This window comes from Sciurus carolinensis, chromosome 15 (genome assembly GCF_902686445.1).
Source record: "Sciurus carolinensis chromosome 15, mSciCar1.2, whole genome shotgun sequence".
Lineage (NCBI taxonomy): Eukaryota > Metazoa > Chordata > Mammalia > Rodentia > Sciuridae > Sciurus > Sciurus carolinensis.
This window is the reverse complement of record NC_062227.1, coordinates 33,272,887-33,299,569: the sequence shown is the minus strand read 5'-3', so window position 1 is coordinate 33,299,569 and position 26,683 is coordinate 33,272,887. Positions and strand designations below refer to the sequence as shown.

Here is a 26,683-nt window from a genome sequence, read left to right as displayed (position 1 = left end):
AATTTATAATGTGTAGAAGTAACTCTTCTATAAAGGTTTAAATATAAAGCTGTTTTTATAAGAAAACCTACTTTTTTTTTCTTTTAAATTTTGACTCAATTTCTTGCTAAGTTTTTGAGGCTGGCCTTGAACTTGCAATCCTTTTGCTTTAGCCTCCTGAGTTGCTGGGATTACAGGCATGCACCACACACCCAGCTGGGATCACAGTATTATAAACCAAAAGGACAATATTGCTACTCAACAGAATTTGGAGAATTTATTTCTTAATTCTAAAAGTAATACATGCGGTTTATTATATCATTGTTATCAAGAGATAATGTCTTATTTTAAAAAAAATTTTTTTAATTGTAGATGGACACAATGCCTTTATTTATTTATTTTATGTGGTGCTGAGGATCGAACCCAGGGCCTCACACATGCTAGGTGAGTGGGCTACCACTGAGTCACAACCCCAACCTCTAATATCTTATTTTTGTAATTATTTTGCTGCATATTTATATTGTATATTTTTCTGAAGAAAATAAAAAAAAAAAAAAACTGCTCCAAAACCCCACAGTGTCTTCTTCACTGTTGTGTCTTCTGTAACTGCTACCAAGTCTAGCATATATAATTCACTAACTATCCACTAGAAGAATAACAAGATAGCACAAAAATTCAGAATTCTTCCTTAATCATTTACACTAGACTTTCTGGGGTTGGAGGGGTGAGGGGGAATAGTATAGTCAAGTGAAGGATGGAATTAATGTTAAATATTCATATTTTTCCCTGGACATATGCCCATGAGCTTAGTTTACATCAAAATTAGATCTAACAAACAATTGGGATTCCTGAATCTTTAAATATTAAAGTCAACTAATCTGCTTTACATATAAACAGTTCCTAGAAATTCATAGGAAAAAAGGGTAAAACCGAAAAAAAAAAAATAAAGTACATAAACAATTCATAGAAAAATGAATACAAGTCACACTTAAACATAAGATGTTTAATCTCACTCATAAGAGAAATACAAAATAAGACTACACTGAAAAAAATCAAGATATATTAATCAAATAAAAATGTGGAAATGTTTAGATACATATTTGAACAAGCTATAAATAAGTATAGACAGACATCTGAGATAACTGAGGAAACAAACACTATCATCTAATCAATATTAGATGATATTAAAGAATTTGTTTTGGGAGCTATGAGTGTTTAGGGGCAGATCATGTGCTCAGCAGAGCATACACAACATTAACTATGACCAAAAAAAATGTTTTCTTAAGGTGATAATGGCATCTTCTGTTTAAGTCTACTAGAAATACATACTGAAGTATTTGTAGATGAAATTATGTCATGAACTTCAAAATAACTGAGTGGGAAAAGAATAGAGAAGGATGTAGAACATACGTAAAACAAGACAAATTGTTTTGATGGTATTGATAATAGTTGTTGAGTGATGGGTACACAGAAGTTCATTATAATGTTTTCTTAATTTTGTTATATGTGTAAAGTTTCCTCAAATAAAAACAATCTTAAACCTTACATGAAAAAAGAATATACTTCAGAAAACTTGGGAAGAAAACACTCACAAACTAATAAAAGTGGTTATCTGTGTTGAGGGTTATAACTTTTCACTGTTTGAGTTTTGACATTTTTAGGAAAAACTAAAATTTCAAAAACTTTAATGGGAAAAAAACCAATAATAACCCCATTCCATCAATATCTGGTTTTCTGAATGAACACTTTTGTAGCCTGAATGCATCAGCAATTTTATATGCTGGAAGAGGGCTATAATAGGAACATTGGTCAGCATAAACAATGAAAGAAAGCATAATAGAGCAGTAAAATTTGCAAGTGAAATAAATAAGAGGTAGCTAATGTCTAACTCTTCATAAATTAAAATGTACAATTAATAAATGGAGGCTTTCAGTAAAGTTACAGAATACAAAATCACCATGAAAAAAATCAGTTACACGCAGGGCATGGTGGTACACTTCTATAATCTCAGCAACCCAGGAAGCTAAGCTAGGAGGATTGTGAGTTTGATGTCAGCCTAGACAACTTCGTGAGACCCTGCCTCAAAATAAAATAAAAAGGGCTGGGGATGTAGCTCAGTGGTAGTGTCCCTAGGTCCAACACCTGGTACACCAAGAAAAAATAAAAAAGTCAACTGTGTTTCTATCAACTAACAATGAACAATCAGAAGAGGAAACTAAAGAATTTTATTTATTATAGCATCAAAAAGAATAAAATACTTAGGGGTAACTTAGTAGTAAACTTCACCAAGATGACAAAGGACAGAAAACTACAAAATTTTGCTGAAAGAAATTATAGAAGATACTAATAAATGAAATGACATCCTAAGTTCATGAAGAGAAAGACAATATTAAGACATTGACATTCTTCAAAGTGATCTACAGATTCAATGTCATTCCTATCAAAATCCCAATGATGTTTCTTGTAGAAATAGAAAAATCTGTCCTAAAATTCACTTGTAATCTCAAGGGATCTGAATAGCCAAAACAAGTTTGAAAAAACAAAAACAAAAACAAACAAACAAAAACATAACTGAAGATCTTAACACTTCTTGATCTCAAAACCTGCTTCAAAGTCACAATAAACAAAGCACTGCAGTACTGCCACAAAGAAAGACCAATGGAATACAATGGAGAAGCCAGACATAAATCCTGTATAGGGTCAACTGATTTCAAGGATGCAAGACCATTGAAAGGGGGAAAGGACAGTCTTTTCAACAAATGGTGTTAAGAGGACTGAATATCCACATGCAAAACAATGTAGCTTGGCATTTATACCATATGTAAAATTTAACTCAAAATGGATCAAAGCCTTATATGTAATAGTTAATACTATAAAACTCTTAGAAGAAAACATAAGTCAAAAGTTTCATAACATGGATCTCTTAGATATGACATCGAAAACAGGAAGGACCACAATGAAATACTATACACCCATTAGGATGGTGAACTAAAAGAATTGATAGCAGGATGTCAAAGAGATCACAACCGTTCGAAGATGGAAGCAATTCAAATGGCTATTGCCAAATGAATACATAAGCAAAATGTATATACATACAATGGAAAAATATTCTGTCTTTTTAAAAAAATTTTTTTTAGTTGTTGATGGACCTTTATTTATTTATATGTGATAGGTGGTGCTGAGAATCAAACCCAGTGTCTCACACATGCTAAGCAAGTGCTCTACCACTGAACAACAACTCCAGTCCCAATATTCAGTCTTACAAAGAAAGTTCTGACACATACTTGATAAGAATGAACCTTCAAAGCATATGCTATGTGAAATAGCCAGTCATGAAAGGACAATGATTATATGGTTCCACTTATATGAGGTATCTAGAGTAGTCAAATTCATAGAGAAGACAGAATGTTAGCAGCCAGGGCCTTGGGGAAAGGGAAGAATGGGGAGTTGTTGCTTAAAAGGAACAGTTAGTTTTGCAAAATGGAAAGAGTTTTGGAAATAGATGGTGCTGAGGGTTGCACAAAATGTGAATGTACTTGATGCTACTGAAATGCACATTTTAGAATGGTTAAACAATAAACAGTATATTACGTGGATTTTATATTTTAAAAAAGTACCCTCCCTGTCACCACAAAAAAAAAGAGATGGAAACTAAGAATCTTTTGTTTTCTCCTAGAGATTGCTTGTTTAAAAAGTTTAAAAAAAAAAAACAAACCTTAAGGGGGATAATAAAAAGTAATCAGTACGTGAAAGCTCTGTTAAAAGGTTTTTAGAGTATCCGATCATCCACAGCTAGGATAATCCACAGCGGGCACTGAAAAAACATGATGGATGCTGATTCAGAATGACAGCAATAACTAACATACATTGTTGGACCACACTCTTCCAAATACTCTATATTTATTAAGCTATTTAATATAATTAGGCATATATTATTAGTATCTTTATTCTGTTCATAAGGAATCTGAGGCATTATAAAGTTAAATAAATTGAAGGAAGTCGCCATCTCTATTCAAATTAGATGATGAAGATGGCTTTTAAACAATGGTAGTCTAGATATAAAATAGATAGACTTAGCCACTATATCTCATGCCTCTTTCTCAACATAAAATTGCCATGTGAAAGTTCCAACACAGCCACACAGACTATAATTTAGATTCCGGTGGGTCACATTTTAATGGCACTCCAGTGTAATGTTAAAGTTACATAAGTACTGTAGTACTAAACCTATAGTTGCAATATGTGACCAAGAAACAATTGTAGCTGAGTACAGAAGCGTTAACCTGTAACCCCAGCTACTGGAAAGGCTGAGGCAGGAGATTCCAACTTTGAGGCCAACCTAGACAATGTAGCAAGACCTTGCCATTAAAAAGAGAGAGAGAGAAAAAGAAAGGTCAAGGGATAAAGCTAAATGGTAAAGTGCCCCTGGGTTCAATTATCCAGTACCAAAAAAAAAAAGAAAAAAAAAAAGAAAAAAGAACTGCAATACTACAAAGTATTTCTTATACACAGGAAAAGTGTAATAAACATAAATGTTACAGAATTAAAGTGTATCAAAGTTTGATATCGAACCTTGAGCTTAGCATTAATAGAAATTTCCCTTTATATATTCATCCTAGCCACAAATACTCAATCCTATATACTCACTGTATTTCATATATAAGCCTTTTTAAAAATTCTTTATTTCCGTGTACTGTTTTTTTTAAATATTATTTTAAAAAAATTTTTAGCTGTAGATGGACCAATACCTTTATTTATTTTTATGTGGTGTTAAGGATTGAACCCAGTGCCTCACACATACTAGGCATGTTCGACCACTGTGCTAAAACTGCAGCAATGCCCCGCCCCCCAACACACACCATAATAATCTATTTACATGACTATCTCTACCAGACTGCAGGATCTCTGAAAGTAAACTACCACTTTTCTTCTATCTCAGTGCTTAGCAGTAAAAATGTTTCCAAAGGTTTGTCAAAAGACTTAAGCCCAATAGTTCTTTTTGCATTTATAAATAATCCTGTGAATAATTTTACAGTAGAGAATTAAGTTCAGAGGTTATATAACTTGGCTGAGATCCCACAGCGAATAGGCAAATGAAATTCAAATTCAAATCCAGGTCTTCTGTCAACAAATTCTACTTCTTTTTTACCACCCTATTTCATGTTACCATAAGCAACTATAAGTTATTTAAGAACTGTGTCCTGTAGTAGCTGTTTATAGTAGTAGCTGTAGAATTTTAACAATTCATCCATAAAAATGAATCTCAAAGAAATTAAAACAGTAAATGCTGCTAAAAGATGGAACATTTAAACTTAAAGATGGTCATATCTCAGGGCTGGGGTTGTGGCTCAGTGGTAGAGTGCTCGTCTCTTATGTGTGAGGCACTGGGTTCCATTCTCAGCACCACATATAAAGAAAGAAATAAAAATAAAAGTCCATCAACAACTAAAAAAAATTTTTAGAAAAGGTCACTTCTTCCCTCTATAAATAAATAAAACTATCATACAAAGTTATTACTATTATAGGCTCAATAAAATGTTGCTGTAAGTATTTAAGATGTCACCTTGTACTTCTTTATCATGACATTCTTTTAGTTTTGTCCAAAGTTCCTTAAAGTCATTAGATATATCTGTAGAATTAGGGCTTCCACAACTGCTTCCAGAGATGTTCATCTTGCTTAAGAGCTCCACACTTCTATTTGTTTACCGTTTTCTGACCTTTTTTGTTACATTATACAGGTGTGAAGTTATCTTTAGACAGCTGAAATACCTGAAAAGACAGATTGCAACATAAATAAACTTTGCATTCATCTTTATGTAATTTGAAGTCAGGCTGAAACACAAGCCCAGATGTTTTAAAGTTTTCCTTATTTACCCACAATCAATCATTTTGAGAATCTAGGAGGGGTTGGTGGGGGCATGAGGAAGTAAGATAATAATGGTGAAAAAAAACCTCTTGATTTTAGTTATTTGGCCTTTACATAAGGGAAAATTTCTCTTATTTCATGTACAGAGGTGGTATTACTTAAATTCTGTTAAACTAAAAGGACTGATATTGAGAGGTTTGTACTCATTCACAGTTAGTATTGATTTACCATTATAAAAGAATCTATTGCTTTCTTAACTTTTGAACTGATACGGAGTACAAAACTATACCAAGAAACTGAAAAACATTCTGAAATATTCCTGATTCAACAAGCATTCACATATTTATACATATCTATATACAGAAACAAATAGAACACCACAGATGAATGACATTAACATACATGAAGATCTGTATATCTTTCTTAGAATGAAAGTAAGATACACAGCAAAGACCTATGAATACAGAAACATATTTAAAGGTATAAATAAGGTACCTCTTTCAGAGGTACAAAGGCAAATAATTAAATTTATTACTTATGTTGCCCCTGAAAAGAAGCAACAGGCTATTAAGAAGTTCAAGTAAATTAACAATATTTTCATGTGTTCTTAAGTTAAAATCATTAATTAGTTACCATTAAAAAAAGTAAAATGACATCAGGCACTTTGGGGCATACCTGCAATCTCAACAACTCAGGAGGCTGAGGCAGGAATATCTCAAGTTCAAGGCCAGACTCAGCAAACTGGTAAGACACTGTCCCAAAATAAAAAATGAAAGAGGGCTGAGATGTTTTTGCTCAGTGGTAAAGTGCCTCTGGGTTCACTCCCCCAAGGGAGGGGGGGAAAAATGATTAATGAGTTTACTAAATTCAAAACTGGCTCCTTAGTGAATGCTATACCATTGCTAACAAGTGCCCAAACTGATTCAAGTGTCCCTTGCTAACAATTTATTGAGTTATCTAATGAAGGAGCTAAAAAAAAAAAAATCTCTAAAGGAAACAAGAATATGTGTGAAACTACCCGGTAACCTATAAACATTACAGATATAAATATATACTTTATCAAGCTTTTAAGAACTGGGATTAGACTTTTAAAAAATAATTAGCAAAAACTGAATATACACTGGATTTCAGATATTAGGGAGTTTCAAGTTTTCTTGGGTTTAATAATGATACGGTCACTAAAAAGGCCTTATCTGTCAAAGAGATATACAATGAAGTATTACAGATTAAGCAATATATTCTCTGGGGTTGGCTTGAAAATACTCTAGCTAATACAAATTATGGGTACTGGGTGGAAAGATGAAACAAGAAATGCTAAGCTTTCACAATTACTGATGTTGAATGATGAATATATCTATGAAAGGGTTCATAATTCTATTCTCTCTTGTGTATGCTCACTTTCATATTGAAGTTTTTACAAAAGGGATTAGGTAAACTACATTAATATAGCTGCTTCCAAAGAAGCAGGTGTTCAACTACTTTTTAACCAAAAAAGATAAATTACCAGGCCTACATTATTGCCAAAGTTACCAAATATTAATTTATAAGAGTGTAGGGATATGTTACATTTGTTATTATACTTAATCTTCAGAACAACAATTAAAATAAATTTAATTTTAGAGTTGAGGAAACCGGTGTTAAAGTGACTTGCTCAAGGTCACACAGCTAGGTCGTGCAATATGACAGGGTTAGGGTTCAAGTCATAACCCCAAAAAATACCTCTGCAGCAGGAAAAACAAAACCCAAAAAAAGTAAAAAGTAAGCTCATTGTTTCTATTAAGTAAACAATTTGAAGGCTTAATGAAAAATTTTAAATTGCACAATATTAGTTTAAGACCAATAGTGTAAGTTAAGCGTCCTTAAGAAACAAACTAATTTAAAACAACCAAGTGCTTCAAAAACACACAAAAATTCTTTATCAAAATCAAACTTGCAAACTCTGGCTCAGGAAACCCTTTCTTTCCACCCTGCACGCCCAGGACTTCTTGCTGACATCTCTCTTTTGGCACTGAACCGTTACTGCTGTAAAGGGAGCCTTATCTCTCAGAATGTACATCTTGCTCCTCGAGTTGCACTGTGGGCTCAAAGCCTGGTGACATCCATTTCTGTGGCTCCCTTGGCCCTGTAAACCAGCACGCTGAAGGTATTCGATATTTACTGTCACACCACACGTCCTCTCACACCGGTGAGGCAAGAGGAACTGCTCAAGGCACTTGCAGGATACACCGCGGTCTCCACCAGCATCTCCTGAGCACCGCGCACAGTCTGCGCGCGCCTCTGGTGAAAACGCTCCAGAGGCCCGCGCGGGAATCGCGCACCGCGCGGTCGGCGCATGCGCGGGGGCGTGCCCAGCGCTGGGAGGCGCGTCCTCAGCCCGCGCGGGAGAGTAGAACTTCACCGAACGCTAGCTGGGGGCATCGCCACAGAGATTAGCCCGTGCCCAGCCTACGTCCTCAGACATAGCCCGAGAGCCTTGTGGTCCTCTGCAAACCCCCAGAGCCAACCCCCTACGCTGAACGCGCCAACTCCAGACCGGAAATAGCCCCTAGGACTTGGCACTCAGGTGTGTGGGGGGTGGGGGAGAAGATTCCTAGTACTCACAACTTCCAGACAGCCTCGAAATTCTCGAAAGCCCCAGCACGGGAGTAGACACCCTCCGGGATTGTAAAGGGACGGCAGCTCGCTGATCTCGGTCGCCCCCTTCCTTCACCAGACTGCCAAACCCTCGGCCAGGACTGGGGGGAAGGCCGGAGGGCGGCCGGCCCGGCTCGGAAGCGGCCGGCCCCGCCCAGCCCGGGAGCCCACGACGTCACGCAACGTCACGTGACGTCACGCGGGAGTTCCCGCGGCGGCACGCCCCTTTTTCCTCCCAGGGTTTGTGGCTCTGATCCTGATGGAAGGTGGTGTCTGGGGAGAGGAGTGTTGCCTCCGAACTCTCGGGACTGGCCCGAGGAGCCTGGCGTCCGCAGCAGTGTTTTGGGGGAGCCCTGAAGAAAACTAAAGCTGTACCGTCTGGGGAGCCCAAGCCCTCGGTGGTGTGTGAAGGCTGTCTTCCCTGTGCGTGTGACTCGAGCTTATTTCCAGGAAAGCGTGTAGGAGGGGACCAAATGCAGAGTTCAGGATCAACTGGTGTGGGAAGGGACGCAGATCAGTAAACGCAGTTTTCAACCTGATAGTTAATGCCTACAGTTGAACGATGTGATCCGACACACTGGTTGGTAACGTCATCTTTCAAAATGCTTTTTATTTTGCTGAAATTAAATGAGAAGTTTCTGGCAAACCTGAAATGAGAAGGAATCAGAAGCAACAGGCTTCATTATTCGTAGGGGCAACACGTGGTTAGGGTAATTTTTTTTAAGTCAAACTTTCCTGAGTTTATAGTCTAATATTCAAACGGATAGTATGTTTTCCTGTTTATCTTGATTTATTTTTTGTTTTGGGGTACTGAAAGTTGAACCCAGGGGCTCCTTACCACTGAGCTACATCCTCATGCCAGTTCCCATCCTTGAGACGGGCTCTGAATTGCTAAGGGCCTCACTGCTTTGCTGAGGCTGATCTTGAATTTGCTATCCTGCCTTAGCCTCCCTATCGCTGGGATTATAGGCGTGCACCACCACACTCAGCTGTCTTGATTTCTGAATGTAGCATTTTTTGACCATTTAGTTCTACAAATAAAGTTGAAAATAAACTAGAAATCACTTTATCTTTGGAATACTTTTCTGTTATACTTCCAAGTCCTGGGGAGAAGACAGGGCACAATAACTTTTATGGAGTAAGGCTCAGAAAATTATAAATACAAAGCATAAAGATAATTTTTCCCATCTATCCGAGATCAGAAAGTTGAATGTAACAATTTACTCATTGATATTGGACATAACAAGGTATTTAGGCACTGTTTCAGCACTGCCATACAAAAACTGGTACCTTTGAAGATGTTTGCTGAACCTTTGTTATCCTGTTATGAAAGGATATTTTCCAGGTTTGTAAGACTTCATAATTTTTTTTTTAAATGAGCTGGCTACAGTGGTGCACACCTTTAATCCTAGCAGCTCAGGAGGCTGAGGCAGGAGGATTTAAAGTTCAAAGCCAGCCTCAGCAACTTAGACCCTAAGGAACTCAGCAAGACCCTGTCTCTCTATAAATCCTAAAAAGGGTTGGGGATGTGGCTCAGTGGTTAAGTGTCCCTGGGTTCAATCCCTGGTACCAAAAAAAAAAAAAAAAAGATTGAAAAATTGTGCCATTTTTAGTACAACATAGAAAGCATAATTGGCAGAGTTAAACTTATATAAATGTTTATAATAGAAAGAGAGAGTTTTAATATATGGAAAGAACGTGTAATCAGGTTTTCACTTAACAGCATATCCAAAGGACACAGTACTTCACAGCACGGATGGTGGACACCTATAATCTCAGGGAATCTGGAGATTCCCTTGGGCAGGAGGATCCCAAGTTTGAGGCCAGCCTCAGCAACTTAGCCAGACCCTAAGCAATTTAGACCCCATCTCAAAATACAAGGGGCTGGAGATGTGGCTCAAAAGTAAAGGGCTCCTGGGTTCAACCCTCAGTATCAAAACTAAAACAAAACAAAACATAGTATTTGTGGGCCAAAGAAAAACTATCCTAGTGGAATGACTTAATCTATTCTTATGACCTTTGCCTATGACTCACTAATTCATTTATGCAAATGAGAATCTGAAGATTTTATCCTTGACACTTCATTCTCTTTTAACCCTTACATCCAATCCTTTACCAAATCCTGCCAAACATTTAAACCTATCCCTTTTATTACTACTTCCATAATCCAAGATTCCATTAACTTTTACCTAATCTACTATTCTACTTTGTATATTTACCCAACCAACCAACCAACCAACCAACCTAAACAATTCTCTTCTCTGGAAGATTGTTGAGTATCAATTCTCTATTCATGTATATATTTTATTTTGTATTGTATACATGTATTGCTGAAAAATAGTATATAGTCTAATGAGGAGGGTACAGGCTCTGGAGCCATACTGCTTGGGTTTGAATCCTGCTCTAATATCCTGAGTGACATTGGACTGTTTGCTTAACCTGTCTCATTTTTTCTGTTAAATGAGAATAATAATAGTACCAGTCTCTTAGGATATGAAGATTAAGTGATAAACATGTAAACTGCTTAGTGCACTGTGCAGATATATAGTTAGTATATGTTCATTAAAAACTAGCTGTTACTAGTATTTCTCAGCTAATAGACTGAATATAACACATTTTAAAAGACGTATTTTAAAGGATGAGGAAAAAAAGAATTTCAAACCTTATACTGTTTCCTCCTCGCACCTTAAAGTGTGCCTATTTTGAAGGCACTTTTCCATATTACAACTACTGTGCTGTTCTTGAAAAGTAAATCTGATATTATGATGCTGCTTAAACACTTTCAGTGGCTTCCTGTTACTTTTTGAAGAAAACCCTTTTGAACTGCTTTTACTACCTCTTCAGCTTCATTTTCTGATTCTGTTCTTGTACCTCACTGATCTTCACATGTGTTTTCCTCTGCCTGGAGTTGGACAAACCTACTCCAACCCTTTGCCTAGCTATGTGTTAATAATCTTTTGTTTCAATAGTTTCTGCTGTTTCTTTTGTAACACCATGTACCTCTATATCTTGCACTTCTTAAAAGTTTTAGTTATTTAATTTTGCCTCTCCACTAGACTCTAAATAACAACCATGTCTTTTTTTGTTTGTTTGTTTGTAACTGGGGATTTAACCCAGAGGCACTTTACCCCTGAGCTACACCCCTAACCCTTTTAATTTTGTTTGTTTGTTTGTTTGTTTGTTTGAGACCGGGTCTCACTAAGGATCTCACTAAGGATCACTTAGGATCTTGCTAAATTGCTGAGGCTGGCTTCTGACTTGTTATCTTCCTGACTCAGCCCCCGGAGTTGCTGGGATTACAGGCCACATGCCCAGCAACAACGATGTCTTGTTCATCTTTTTATCTCCAGAAATGAACCCAGTGCTTGCCACAGAAACAGTATTCTAGATAAATAAATAAATTGGGCAGTTATTTTTTATGTAAGTTGAAATCTTTGGATACATTTAAAAAAATCTTAGATTTTCTTTATGAGATTTTTATAATGACTTTAACCATGGAAATGGTGGGCATGCTCATAGGTATTTGCCCCAATCAGCAGCTTTCAGAACTATCATGGTAGAATAAATTTGAAGTCCCAAAGTTATGTGCTGAGAAAACATATTTATCAGAGAAGCAGTAACTTTGAACTCTTCATTAGTGATTTGATTTTCATATTTTATGGCTTAAAACAGCACTTCCCAAACATTTAAATTTTGGTATAATTAGAAAACTAATACAGTCAATCTCCAATTTGCAGTGGTTCAATCTATATTTGTTTTTACAGTGGTATGAAATTGACAATTATTCAGTAGAAACTGTACTTCCAAAATTGAATTGTGATCTTTTCCGGGCTTGTGATATGCAGTATGATCCTCTCTTATCAAATTGGACAGTGACAGCAAACCACAGCTACCAGTGAGTCATGCAATCACAAGGGGACACAACCAACATTCTATAGGATGCTCTGTGGCTGAGGATGTTCAGTAAATTAAGTGTGTTAAATGCATTTTTGACTTAGGATATTTTCAATTCATGATGGGTTTATTGTAAGTCAAGGAGCATCTAATGCTTGTAGTACATGTTATGATAGCAGAATAAGGTTGCTTGCATCTAGAGGCAGCAAAGTTGCAACTCCAGCCACCCCAGGCTCAACACTGTCACCTCCAGCCCTGGAAATTTATTCTCAGCACACCTATGGTCCATTAGAGGAACTCTGTTAGGATGCTCAATTTAAAAATTACATGGTGAAGCGTTAAAACAGTAAACTATGCTATATATTTATTTACATAAAATTGTGTGGTAGAAATTAAATGCTAAGATTCTTAAAATTAGAAATTTGGAACTCATATAGATTTTAAAATCATCTAACTTCAGCCATTTCACAAATGAAATTGTTGATTTTACAGTCTATGTTTAACTCCTACATCTGGGTTGCAAAGTGTGATGAAGGAAAAATCACCAGGTTAGACTTTTAGATAACACTAAAATTACATGGTTTTCAACCTCATTCAGGACGTCAGTTAATCTCTAAAACAGCCTTTGTTTAGCTCCTTCTATTTCCTTTGTTGTCTTCCATCTTTCACTATTTTCTTCAAGCCTTTCTTACAGTGTTTTCACTTCTAATTGAAAACCTAGTTCAGATTAAACTAGACAATTGAGCTCAGGCGGTGTGATCCTCCTGAACTTCCTTTTCCCTTTCTCAACCCTGTGAATTAGGCAGGACCACATTGCAGATAAAAATACAACCCACATTGAATTGCTTCTCATCACCTCCTTTGCATCCACCTTGGTCAAATCTACCAGCAACCTTTTCTACAGCAATAGTCTTCATTTAAAAACAATTTAAACAGTTATATTTCTTTTTTCACTCTTTTCCCTTTCAGCATATTGTCCAATGGTGGTAAGAGTGGTCCTTTAAAATGTGCCAGAACATCACATTCCCCTGCTCAAAACATTCCTGGGTCTTCCTATAACATTACACTAAGATCTAAAGCCCTTTCCAGGGAGTCAGGACAAGTCAGTCACTAGAGTCTACTGATGTTACCTCCTAAATATATTTTGAGTAAGTCCTTTCCTTTTCATCCCCATTCTTATTGCCCTACTTTAGGTTCTATTTCTTGCCTAGAAGATAGTCTTTCTGCTTCCAATATTGTTCACCTTAATTGAGTCTCCACACAGCTGCCTGAGATCTAAACCATTATTTCTGATCTTATCACTCTCCTTAAAACTCTTCAGTGACTCTATTGCCTAAAGGTTAAAATTCAATCCCTTTAAAGGATCACAGAAGGCTTTCTTAGTCCTGTATACTCTATGCATAACTTGCTCTTTCCCTTTATCAACAGAAAAGCCCTTTTATTCTCTCCTCCTCATTTCTATTTCTTTGTCTTGGTTCATCCAATCCTTTTTTTTTTTTTTTCTTTTAAATCACTTTTCAACTGATTCTTTAAGACAGCTCAAGTAGTACCACTTCAAGTAGAGTAACTTAATACCTCTCTACCCCTCCTTCTTATCCATTCCCACTAATGGCCCTCCTCATCCACCAGTACCTCTCAATACATGTATTTATCAGTGCACTTAATGCCACTATGTTGTCATTATTTTCATAAGACTTTTATCTTCTCCAAGTAGACCTTGGGCTCCTTGATGTCATAGACTGTGCTTTCTTTATTCTCAGTTTTCTTAGTTCCTAACCAGAACACTCTTAGCACAGCACCATCCCATAGAGCCGCATGCATAATTTTAAGTTTTCTAGTGACTGTATTTTAAAAAATAGAACAAAACAGGTGAAATTAACAATATATTTAACCAACTTACCTAAAGTATTATTTTCATTAAAAATTAATAGAAACTTTTTACATTCTTTTTTCTTCTTACTAAATCTTTGAAGTTCAGTATATATTTTACTTTATGGCACATCTAAGTTTGGATTAGCCATATTTCAGTGCTAGGCCACATGTATTGGACAACACAGGCCTATGCTGAATGTTGAGTGAAAAGAAATGAGGAGGGTATGTGATTTACCTAAAGGACCAAGATGGAACTGGGAGTAGGACATGGTATCTGATTCTCAGTCTAATGCTATTTCTACCATTTGTGTTGGGCATATCTCATCTCTCTCCACTCCCCTTATTATTCCCTTCTCCCCTTACCCAGCAGTGAGTGCCTTTACCTCATGACTCAAAACTTAAGTGATTAAACCCATAATGATTATTTACATAATACTTTCTAGCACCTCTAACATGAACATACAATATTGGTAAATTGGGGTGAGCTGTTATACCTTCAGTCAGAACTATTTTAAGTACAGGTCAAAAGATTGAGAGACAAAAGAAAAGTATGTTAACTGTCATTATTTATGTCAACTTAAAAGAACATGATTTAATTTATAAAAATTGTTTGTACTAATTAGTAAGTAGTGTGTGTGGGTGGTAATATACATCTATCAAGGATCTTGCTCCAAGAGTCAAAATGCTTGGTTTATGATTTGATAGTACCAAGATTCCAGTTAGGTTAAACAGTTTTAATGTATAATTGTTTTAAAAGATACATTTGACATTCATGGAGTGTGTCAGTATTAGTTTTCATTTTGGCATTGTTTTAGGTGTTCATTTAAATGTTTTTAACAGACATTAAAGATTATACATTACTTTTCAATGAGAAAGAATAGTCTCATGTCTGTCTGGCACGTTTCCAAATTAGATAAACTTTATTTAATAAAATAAAATATATAGATATAACTGCATTGGACTGAATTTCCTTCTTCATTTCCCTTTATAGGCTATTAGTTTCATTTGTTTTTAAACATCTTTCACTGAGCTACTTCATTTCACATTAGTAATAGGCAAACTTTCACTGGATATATAAATTGTTCAATTTAGTATATCTTGCTGTGGTTGATAAAGAAGGTTCCTATATTGGTTGCCTAAGTTTAAGTGATAATGGGTTTGTTAATAATGTTATTAACTTATTCGAAGAATAATTTATCATTAATGGACAGGAACATCTAGTTCTTTCAAGTCATCTATTTATAAAGCAGAGAATGTCTTAAATGTTTCAAATCTATATACTCTATAGGTTTTTAAAGCCTGAGAATCTTTTGTAGCTGGTTAGTTAGCCTTTATACCTTCCAACACTGGTACTTATGAGAACTTAACTGCCAAGGAAATGATAGAAAAACATATGAGCCAGTGTTAGAATGCTTGCCCAGTATGTACAGGACCCCCAGTTCTATCCCCAGCACTGAAAAAGAGAGAAAAGAATTTATGAATGGTCATATTGCTGTGGATATAGCTTCATGGTAAAGCACCTGCCTAACATCCCCAATACTGGAAAGGAAGAAAGGAAAAGAGAAGGAGATCACTAAGACTGTAGAGTAGAAAAGTTTATTTATTTTGGGAATCTTGAAAAATGTGAATTTTTGCCTTTTATACAGTAAAAATCTACTATACTGCATTGTCCTATGTACCTATGTATAATGGTACCATGATGGAAGCTGTGAGAATATTCATTCACCATTGTGTAAATGGAGAACATTATGAAGGGTTAACTGTAGGAACAAGTCACTGACACATGGAGTCCACTTACTAAAGCATTCCTTAATAAGTTCACAAGAGCAAACACATTTAATATTCATTGCTTTATCCACATTTAAAAATGGCAATTTTTCCATCTGTGATTTGATGAATTTGTCCACTGCTTGGAAATAATTGCAATCTTTAATATAGCTGTGCTTCACAAATTATGGATGTATCTTCAAACACAGTTTTACTGTGTCTTTTTCCATCTGTATTCTAATTATGCTTGAGAAAAATAGACTTTAAGATACTGCCTTTTTGCTTTTCCTAATCTATATGTTAGTGTAAAGTCAAGAAAACTTTAATAGTTACTTTTCCAAATGTAAATGTAAAAATTCAAAATATTTTGTGTTCAGGTAGTTATGAGTTTTACTTATTCCTCCTTAAAGCATAGTATGGTGACTATAGTTTAAAGCAATTTATTATATAGTTTATAAAGATATACAAGGCAGGTTAGGGGTGTAGCTCAATGGTAAAGTGTGTGCTTTGTGTGTGAGAGGCCCTGGTCTTATCTCCAGGATCCCCTCCCCAATAAAAAAGAACTAGAAGAGAGGAGTTTGAAGGTTTCCAGCACAAAGGGTAAATGTTCAATGAGATAGAAATGCTAATTATCCTGATTTGATTATTATTGACTAATCCTTACAAATAAACATCTCATTTAATAATCATACAAAATTTTGCATTGTAGCACTTGCCTGTAATCCCAGCAATTTGGGAGGCTAACCAACCTCGGCAATTTAGCAAGGCCCTGAGGAGCTTAGTGAGACTCTGCCTCCAAATAAAAAATAATAAGGGATGGGAATGTGGCTCAGTGGTAAAGTGCCCCTGGGTTCAATCCCCAGTATATTAAAAAAAAAAAAAATTAACTCCTCTAAAGGCGACCCTATGTTTTAGCCATTACTTTCTCAGTTTTACTTCTTATAACCAGAAGTATTAAAAATTTATAGTGAAATTGTTTTAATTTACTTTACACTCATGGTAACTGTTTTAATGGGTACATGGGATACTAAGGCCAAAACAGATAGACTTCCTCTTCCCACAGCTAGTAAGACTTTTTATGTAAGGTGACTGCCCAGATTTACCAGCAACAGTTCTGGTTAGTGAGTGTTTTTCTAGTTTAATTATTAATAGGGGTTCCTTTTACTTTAAAAAATATTCTACTGTGGGCGATAAATCATATGGTCAGAAGCTTTAAGGAATTAGAAATATAAACTAATAAGGGAAGATTTAAGTGTTCTTTTGTAGTCAGCACTTTTTCCTTCTCATCTATGTATACATCTATCTAAAATCTCTTTAGCTTATTGCCAGTATAAGCCATAAAAGAATTACACTCTTTGATTTACTTAACTACACTGAAGTTCCTATAAGTTGAGAAGTGGTTTATTTAATACTATTGGGAAATTAATTCAAGAACATTAACAATGATAAAATACAAAGTACTTTTCCTGATTATCTTCTTTTTTAATCTAAAAAAAAAAAAAAACCTGTCATAAAGGTAGAACAGCACAGTTTTCATCTTTTCACAGAGGTTGAGAAATTAGGTGATTTGACTAGCATTATATGTATATATCATATATGTATATTTTTGTTTCATATATATGAAAAAATGTTATATATGCACATATATATATGTACATATATGAATATATTTTATCATGTATATAATATATATACATGTATATTTTTGTATACCATGCTGTTTTTAAATGATAGAATCTATATGAAGCTTATTTTGTGCTTTTCTATTTTTTAATTTAGGAAATAGTTTAGAAAAAATAATCAGTTTCTGCATTTTGACAGAAAATTATTATTACTGGAAGGTTAAATTGCAACTCCAGTGTACTTTTCTATTTACTTCAGAAAGTTTTACATTGTAAGAGATTATGAAAAGGGCTTGTAAATATGACAGAATTTAATTAATCTCACAACTGAGAAGAAAATAAATCAGGCTCTCTCTATCAGGGTTGGAGTGAAGCACCTATTATGAACAATCCTAGTTCACTTTTTAGATTTTTTTGCATTCATAATTTATTTCTTAGTTTTGGTACACATTCTCTTTTACTTGCTGTACACTAGGTATGTATATTTGAGAATTATTATAAACTGATTTCTAACAGAATTAGCAAAAATATTTATACTAGCTTTCCCATCCCTGAGTTGTAGATTTGTTCATGTTCCAAGTTTAAAATTTAATAGATTGAAGGGTGTTGAATTATGTTGCAGTATAAGAAAGGACCAGAGTAGGAAATGTTCCAAAAAATATGTGATCATATTCTATAATCAGTGATGGCATATAGCCATATGCTCAGCCTTATGACACTAGGGAAAGAGTCTGGAGCTAGGAGCTAGGACCAGGGTTTAAATTCAGGCCCTATCTATCTCTGATTATCTGCATGTTTCCTAGACAAGTCTTATTTCCCCAATTGAAAGTTGACAATATTTATTTTACCCAAAGGGGCTGTTGTAAGAATGAAATAATATATGTGAAAGTTCTTAAAGAAGACTTAAGTTTGAAGCAGCTTGCCTATTGGGAACAGAATGACAGAGGTTTTCCAAGCAGAAGGAGTATGCAAAGTTCTGCTAGAGGAGGGGGTGGACAGTCGTGAGCTCTGGAAACTGCAAATGTGTAATAATGTATTTGTATAGGTTGATACTGGGAAAACAGCATTATATTATTTGATTCTAATTTTTAAAATTCCAATCCTATTGAGTAAATAATGTAACTTCTCTTTGATTTAAAGATAATATATACATTGGGTATTTAACAGTATTGTTGATAGGATTGGATAAGATGTATATATGTATCCAAACCATGTAAGAAACTATTGTTTAATAGGTTTAAGGCTAACTGGAGACATGCCTCCAATCACTAACTTATAATTATAGTGAAATGTTGAATTGGTATGCAAATGGTGAGAAATTTATAACAAAGGAAGGGACTAACTTTAAGTGCTTGTACATGATTTACATAATTAAATTTATGTAAAGCAGGTAGTATATTATATAGTGGTTTTTATTTTTTTAATTCTTTTTAGGTATGCATGACAATAGAGTATATTTTGACATATTATACACACACAGAATACAACTTACTCTAATTAGGATCTCATTCTTATGGTTGTATATGATGTGGAGATTCACTGGTGGTGTGTTCATATATATAGGAAAGTTATGTCCCATTTATTCTACTGTCTTTCCTGTTCCCAACCCCCACTTTCCTTTATTCCCCTTTGAATATGGTAGTTTTTAATATTTCCATTATATGCCAAAGGATTTAAAAATCATCTAGCCCAAAAGCAAAGTTGTATAAACAGGAGAAACCAATTTATTCATTTATTTTAGGGATTAGTGCTTGTAAGAAATCCTTCATATAATAGCGATATATCATCTTTCCAACTTCAAATCCAAGAAAGGGAATGTGGGCATAAATGCTGATATTGTGATCAGAGCGAATATAGTAAAGACCTGAGTATGTTTTATTTCTCTTTTTGAAAATATTATCTATTATGATTGGGTTTTGTTCAGCCACATGTGTCTCCACATTTTCTCATTTTCCATCTAGTCCTCAGTTCAATTTTTCTATTTTATCTTTATTCATTAGCTACTTTAATGATTTATCTTTTTTAAACTCAGCTTCAAAATTCAAGTTAAGTGAAAAAATGATACACTTTTCATTTGCATCTGTTTCTCCTTCACTTTCTCTAAACTAAGTTTAGGCATTATACTAATATGGTATTTACTGAACTAAAGCACATGACTAGATGTTTAGTTATTCCATTTTTAATCTGCTTGACTAGAGCCTCCGTATAATGTATTCTTCAGAATCAAGCTCCAGGATCACATTTTAGGTTTTAATGAATTACTTCTTGTAATCAGACCTTCTTGGAAACAGTCCAAGACAAACTTGTACTATTCAAAATTCTGTGCTTCACTAAAATGAGAAATGTCTCTTGAGGGTCTAATGTAGTTCATTTGTTTTTGCTATAATTTTACCATTGTAAAAGACTTTGGGTCAATGCTGGGCATAAAAGTATTCACACAGTACATACTAATTAATTATACATTTTGCTGCTGTTCGTCCCTTTAAAAATTGGCAACCAAATTCAGGAAATGAATTGTAGTTTATTAGATAATACCTTTCTCACAGAAGATAAAGTTTCAGTGCATCTCAGGTTTTGTGGGAATGGATCAAATCCATCAGACAAAAGTAGAGTAAAGTTCCTTATTTTCCATTTGACATTGCTATACTCATTTCTCAGAAAATCCATTTTAGTTCTCTTGAATTTAAGAATTATATTGGTAACCCTAAAGAAAGAGCAGTTTGACCCTGTTTGTCCTATCATATGATATATTGTATACTTCTTAGGCCCTGTGTGTCCCAGCCATTGCAGTGGCAACCAGTTTCATGCAGGTGAAACCTGACAGCCCTTCACCTGACTTTCTGGCGTAGGGCCTTCTCTGAAGCTAGTGGAAACAAGTGCATAACTTGAAAATGTAAGAAATTAACAGTCCATGGGGTAACCCTTAAATGAAGGAAGTCAGAATTGATAGGTAAATGCTTCTCTCTTGTGTCCTATGGCAGGCAGTTCTGAAGTAGTTTGGTGGCTCCTCTTACTGAGCTTGCGCATTGATTTACTCATAGTGGGGGATGAATTCAAGAATGCTCCCTTGGGTCTAAGGGTGTGGCTCAGTGGTAGAGTGCTTAGCTGGCATAGGCAAGGACCTGGGTTCAATTCCACATACTGTAAACAAAACAAAAAATCCCACTCTGTTGGCTTTCCTTTCTTCTCCTAACCCCCCCACTCCTATTCCTGGTATGATTTCCCAAATCATTTGTACATAAGCCAAAGGACTCAGGTTCTACTTTCCATGGAGAACCTAGATTAAGAGATAAAGAGGAAACACAAGATTTTCATTTCACTATTTTTGAGTTACTCATGGAAAATTAAATTTGGAAAATTTTCACGCATGGATGGGACAGTCAGATTGATGGTATGCCAGTGTTTGTAAGGATAGTATTGCTGACCCAAGATTGGGTGAATGTGCATTTGAGGTTATTTTTCTGATAGTGTTAATAGATTGGATTTGAAGGAACACATTTGTCAGTAATATGTAACTTCCAAATTACAGTTTTCAATTACTTTTATGATTGGCTGTCTTTAATACATAAGCTATAATGTTCTCTTATTTCCCAGGTAGTTTTTGATTCATAGCAAGTTTAGTTGTTAGTCCTGAATTATCCAAATGAGCTATTTATATAGAAATGTTTTAAAAACATGTAAAATTTTTGTTACCCCTTTGCCTTCTTTTTAATTGTTTATAGTAATGTTTTCTAAATGTATAAAAATAAATGCAAATTAAGTACTGATCCAATGACTAGTCACATAGGGTAAATTGCTCATGTGTTTAATAAAATTTTCTTAATAATAATATATAATTAATTGGCTATATTAGTAAAGTGCTACTTTTGTCTTTCAGTATAGCATCTCCATACAAGCTCTATAACTTAAGAGAAAAACAAAATTGATTTACCATGGATATAAATTCAAATTATAGCATCAGTAGTGAGTTTATATGTATAGCAATTAATTATCTTCCAGGAAATTAAAGTTGATTATAGGAGCTAAATATGATCAGTTTGTGTTACAAATAGATCTTAGTTGGTTCTAAAATTAACTCCTAATCTGTTTTCTGCTCTTCATTCATTGGAAGGTGTATTGATTGACTCAATTTTAGACAAGCTCTTAGAATGTTTGTCACAGTGTTCTGAACTCCCTTCTGACCAGTACATTTCATAAATATCTCCCATATGATCTTTGCTCATTGATTCTGTCCTCTAATCAATTAAATAGTATGAGATTAATATCTTTAGAAACCATCAAATCTTATTCTATATTCTATTATTTTTATACCCAATACATTTTGAACTCATTCTCCTCATTATTTACTATCAAGAAAATGCAATATAATGTAGTATTAAGTTATAATAAATTTAATTCAGAAGGAATCTTTTTCTAGAATCCTGAATAAATAATTCAGTTGGTAATAGAGCACAATCCTTAGAGCATCTAGAAATCCTTGGCCAACTATTTGATAATCATATAAGATAATAGATACAAATAGTCTTTGGAAAACTCAGATATTAGCCACACATAGGGCATTTGAATTATCCCTGTCATACTTCATTCCACTAGTATACTAGAATAAAGATGATAGAAATCTGAATTTTTAAAAAGAACTTAGGGCTAGGGTTGTGGCTCAGTGTTAGAGTGCTTGCCTAGCATGTGTGAGGTACTAAGTTCAATTCTCAGCACTGCATATAAATAAATAAATAAATAAATAAATAAATAAAAGTCCATTGACAACTAAAAATATTTTTAAATAAAGTACTTAAACCTTTTAATCATATTAATATACTATTCTTAGCATAAGACTTCTTCGAAGTGAACATTTAATTGAATTGGATTTTATGAGTTTCCGATTTTTTAAGTTTAAAATGGTTAAAATATCTTCCAATCTTAAATTTTAATGCCTTCCAAGATTATTGATTTGATTTTTATCTTTCTGACAAAATAAAATGCATATATTCTAAGGTAAGCATTGACTTCTCTTACTGAAGATATTCTTAATGGAGTAAGAAGGATATTGACATTTACTGAGCACCTACTATGTTCTAGAAACTTCTAGGTGTTTTAAGATAATATATCCTTCAGTGCATCAATTCATTCATTTATTCATTCATTCATTTATTGAACCCAGGGCCTTACACATGCTAGGCACATACTCTACCACTGAGCTATGTCCTCAGGCCTAATACAGCAACTCTTAAGGAATGGTTTTAGTTTCCTTAATGTACAGATGAAGAAAAGAGAACTTAGAGAGTTAAATAATTCCCAAGTATAAACTATTTTGCAGCACAGCCAATATTCAAACCCATGTCATTTTGGCTCAAACAACCATATCCTTTTCAATATAATTCCCTTCCTTTGGATTGTAAAAGTAAGAAACAAACAAGAAAGGGATAATTTTTCAGAGTCCATTTGGACTGGACTAAAGTTAACAAACATAGAAGTATTGCTAAATTAGGATTTATTTGTAAAAAGATAAGGAGATTGGGAAAATTAACATTTAGTACCAGGAATCAGAATTTAAAAATTTGAGCTTTTTATTCTCAAACTTTCTGTAGTCCCATGTCCTAGTAATTCCTCAGGTTAAAAATGTGTAAAGCATTTTTGAGCACTTATGTACAAAGCACTTTCTAAGAGAATACCCTTAATAATAGGTTCTGTCATCTCTAAGATGAATTTTCAATCTCACAGTTCTGGTCTATATAACCTTATTGAAATTTTCTTATTGATTATGCCAAATGTTAGAAATTCTAACTTCTTAGGCAAATCCTAAACACTTATCTACATAAAAATGACTAAAACAACATAAAAATGTATAGTTTAATATATACTAAGAAAACAAAAAGTGACCTGGGGTTATAGCTCAGTGGTACAGCACTTGCCTTGCACGTGTGAGGCACTGGGTTCAATCCTCAGCACCACATAAAAATAAATAAATAAAATAAAGATATTGTCCTAATACAACTAAAAAAAATTTTAAAAAAAGAAAAAAAAAGTTGTGGTAGTTTAAAGCCAATGCTAAGTCAGAAAATGATAGCAGGATCCCCAATCTGGTCAAATATAAAAGACTATGAGGCCGTATTATCAATTGGAAAAAAGATTGTAGGATTGCATTAAGAGATTAGAACTTGAAAAGATAATTACCTTTCCTACTAACGGCCACCCAATCAATTCAACCACTGTGCCAAAAAAATTTGGTGGCAATAATGAATAAAGATTAAAATATTAAAGCAAATAATTTCTTAATCACCAAAGATTCACTAACATAACTATACAAGTTTGCCTTTTTACAATAGAAAACATTTAGATTTCATGTAGTATTCAGGAGTCCATGCAAGGTAGTGAAAGAACTACTAGTCTGGGCTGGTATTCAGGAAATCTGGATGTTCTGGTCTGAGCTCTACACTTAGATTATACAGTAGTGACTTAGCTACATTTTCTTGGCTTCATTCCTCAACTCAAAAACGAAGAGTTGGATTCATTAGTTACTAAGAATACTTCAAACTCAAAAGATGTCATGATTGTAAGTGCTTTTAGTAAGATGAAGATTTTTAATGAGGAAGTTATTAAGGAAGCTGGCATTGTTGACAAAAGAATTGTGTGACTTGGAATAGGAATAAAAGAATGCATTTTAATTTGGTTATCAAATTCATATAGCTTTAATTTTAATCAAAACAATGTATTAATATTTTAAAGGTATTCATCTAAAGAAAATAAATGTCATTCAATTAAGTTGTTTAATAGGATTTAGTATATTTGAAAATGAAAATCCCATTAAATTAAAACTATAGAGTCCCCTTCAAAATATAGTTAGGCTTGAAATTTTACTCATGGGTTTTATAGAAAATATGTGTTCTACTCCTATATGATTTCCTCAAAACTGCAAATGTAAAAAGGTTTAATAAATTATTTATCTTTACACAGTAAGTCCTGTATTTTAAACAGTATGATTTAAAATTTTTAATTACTATATACAATATATTCAGCAGAAACATCAACAATGTACTCTATTGATATGTATATGTAGCTCTTACCTGAAAACAGAAAAATTCAATCAACTATACATTTGACCCATACTACCAAATACTTATCAAAATAGAGTTTATGCTGAATAAAATTAATTTTGGATTGCTGAATCAGCGCATTCCATTTGTAGATACATTACATGGCTTTTAGAAGTTTAGTTGAATTACCAGAAGTTTAATCCAGAACTGCCTAGAAATAGGACTAAGATTTTCCCTGCAAAAAGTGAAATCTCATCGGAACATTTATTTTCATTTTTTTATTAACATCCTAAAGAAACTTATAGTCTTTGAGTATGAACATAATGACAAAGTGGGGACACTAGGAACAATGAAAAGGATGCATCAGCCTTGCTCAGTTCAAGGCTAAGTTCTATTAAGAAGATCTACAGATAATGCTTGACAGGAAATACTCAGTGTAAATCTGTTAAAAAATTTTAAAAGTCCCAGATAAACTTGTGTATAAGCAGTTATGTTAAACTAAATGCCCCCCAAAACATGTGCACTCAATTCATTCTAATATTGATAAATAAGGGAATAATTTATTATGTCAAAATTAATCTAAAGGGATCCGTAACTTTCATTTTAAATGACTCATACTACTAAAATAAATTAATTAGATCCATGAAAGAGAGAGATAAAACGAATACTTTAAAATATAAATGAAAGGAAGACTCAAGTATTCTTTAACCTAAAAAGGTTTTCAAACCTAATAGGCATGACAAAACCTGTCTTCATTCCTTTCTATTCAGCTCAGCAAGTGCTTTTGAGCTCCAATAGTTAATCAGTTACCAGATTCCACAATCTTTGTTTTTCACACTCCTCAATTCTTGCTGTGAATTGTTCCTCTAATGTATTTAGGATTACCAAGCTGGGCAATACTTTTTTCTTTTACCTTAAAAAGGCAATTATTCTTTTATACACAACTCAATATACTATACAAAATTGCACCATATAGCATCAGCCTGTAAAACATAATAGTATGTTATCAAAGAAGTATATGGCTTAAGGTGAATCATTAATAATTGATATATATTTAACAAAGTCATTCAACCCAACTTTTAAAATGACAATAGCCATAACCAACTTACAAAAAAAGTACAGAAGTATGTTGTATACCAAATAACTATCCCAACAAATCAATGAACATATGTACAAGTTTTATAAACAATATACAATCAGATTTACAGAAGAGGTAGAATTCAGGTGTTATCATGTTAAAAATCGATCTTCTTAAACATCATCTAATTTAACCTTCCAAAGCTGCATAAATATTGAGAAATATAAAAAAATTTTAACTTACCCTTCAATTTATTTAGAAAACCTCTGCTCTTGGTCAAAAGCAGAAGGTGTTTCACTCCTCACTTTCCCTAAGGCTATGAACGTAAATGTTAAAATCAGTGGACGCCACCTCTCTGGACCACACTAGAGTTTGCTAGACACTCCAGTTATGTGGAAGAGTTCTGCTGCATCTAAGCTATATACTGTGTGCAATGGATAACCTAATATGCCTTTCATTTAACTGGCTGGGCAGGTTTCTACCGTCTGTGGAACATGGAATCAAACCAGAATATGTTGGCATAACAGGCCAGTCAAACCGGTTCTTCTGTAGATCCAGAACCCGTCTGACCAGTCTGCATCAAAGGCTAGCCCAACATGCTGCAGCTGCTCAGCTCTGCTAAGCTTGTACTGGGTGAGTTATCCCCACCTCCCGTCAACTCCCAACAAACTACGCGGAATGTTGTAGCCTCCAGCAAAATAATTCAGAGTTCTAGTGGGAGGGGTAGGTCTGTGTCAAGTATAGCAAGAGTCCATTGTTAAAAGTCTCTCTTGGTAGATACATGTAAGTAAGTGGTCTATTATCCTCAGAGGTAGGTAATCCTCCTTAAAATGTATTCTAGGACTCTGTGCTGTCAGAAGCCTCTAGAGGTAGATTATCTACAATGGTGAAGAATCCCATCATTCCTGACCTTTTCCACTAGTCCGTTTAGCTTTGCTTG

At 34.4% G+C, this 26,683-nt stretch overlaps 1 protein-coding gene across 7 annotated transcripts in view; it reads right to left on the bottom strand.

Annotated features, from left to right (window-relative positions):
• Rbbp8 (RB binding protein 8, endonuclease) overlaps window positions 1–26,171 on the bottom strand; it is a 111,371-nt gene extending 85,200 nt beyond the window's left edge. Inside the window, exons 1-4 of one of the 7 annotated variants that reach the window (XM_047526470.1) lie at window positions 25,987–26,171; window positions 8,447–9,126; window positions 6,521–6,597; window positions 5,543–5,748 (exon numbers count right to left, since the gene is read on the bottom strand). In XM_047526470.1, coding sequence (XP_047382426.1) covers window positions 5,543–5,651 — 109 coding nt within the window. In that variant the 5' untranslated portion in view covers window positions 5,652–5,748; window positions 6,521–6,597; window positions 8,447–9,126; window positions 25,987–26,171. The remainder of the gene's footprint in view (window positions 1–5,542; window positions 5,749–6,520; window positions 6,598–8,446; window positions 9,127–25,986) is intronic. The other 6 variants (XM_047526469.1, XM_047526463.1, XM_047526468.1 and 3 more) reach the window with 6 other exon arrangements.
• Window positions 26,172–26,683: the final 512 nt, after the last annotated feature.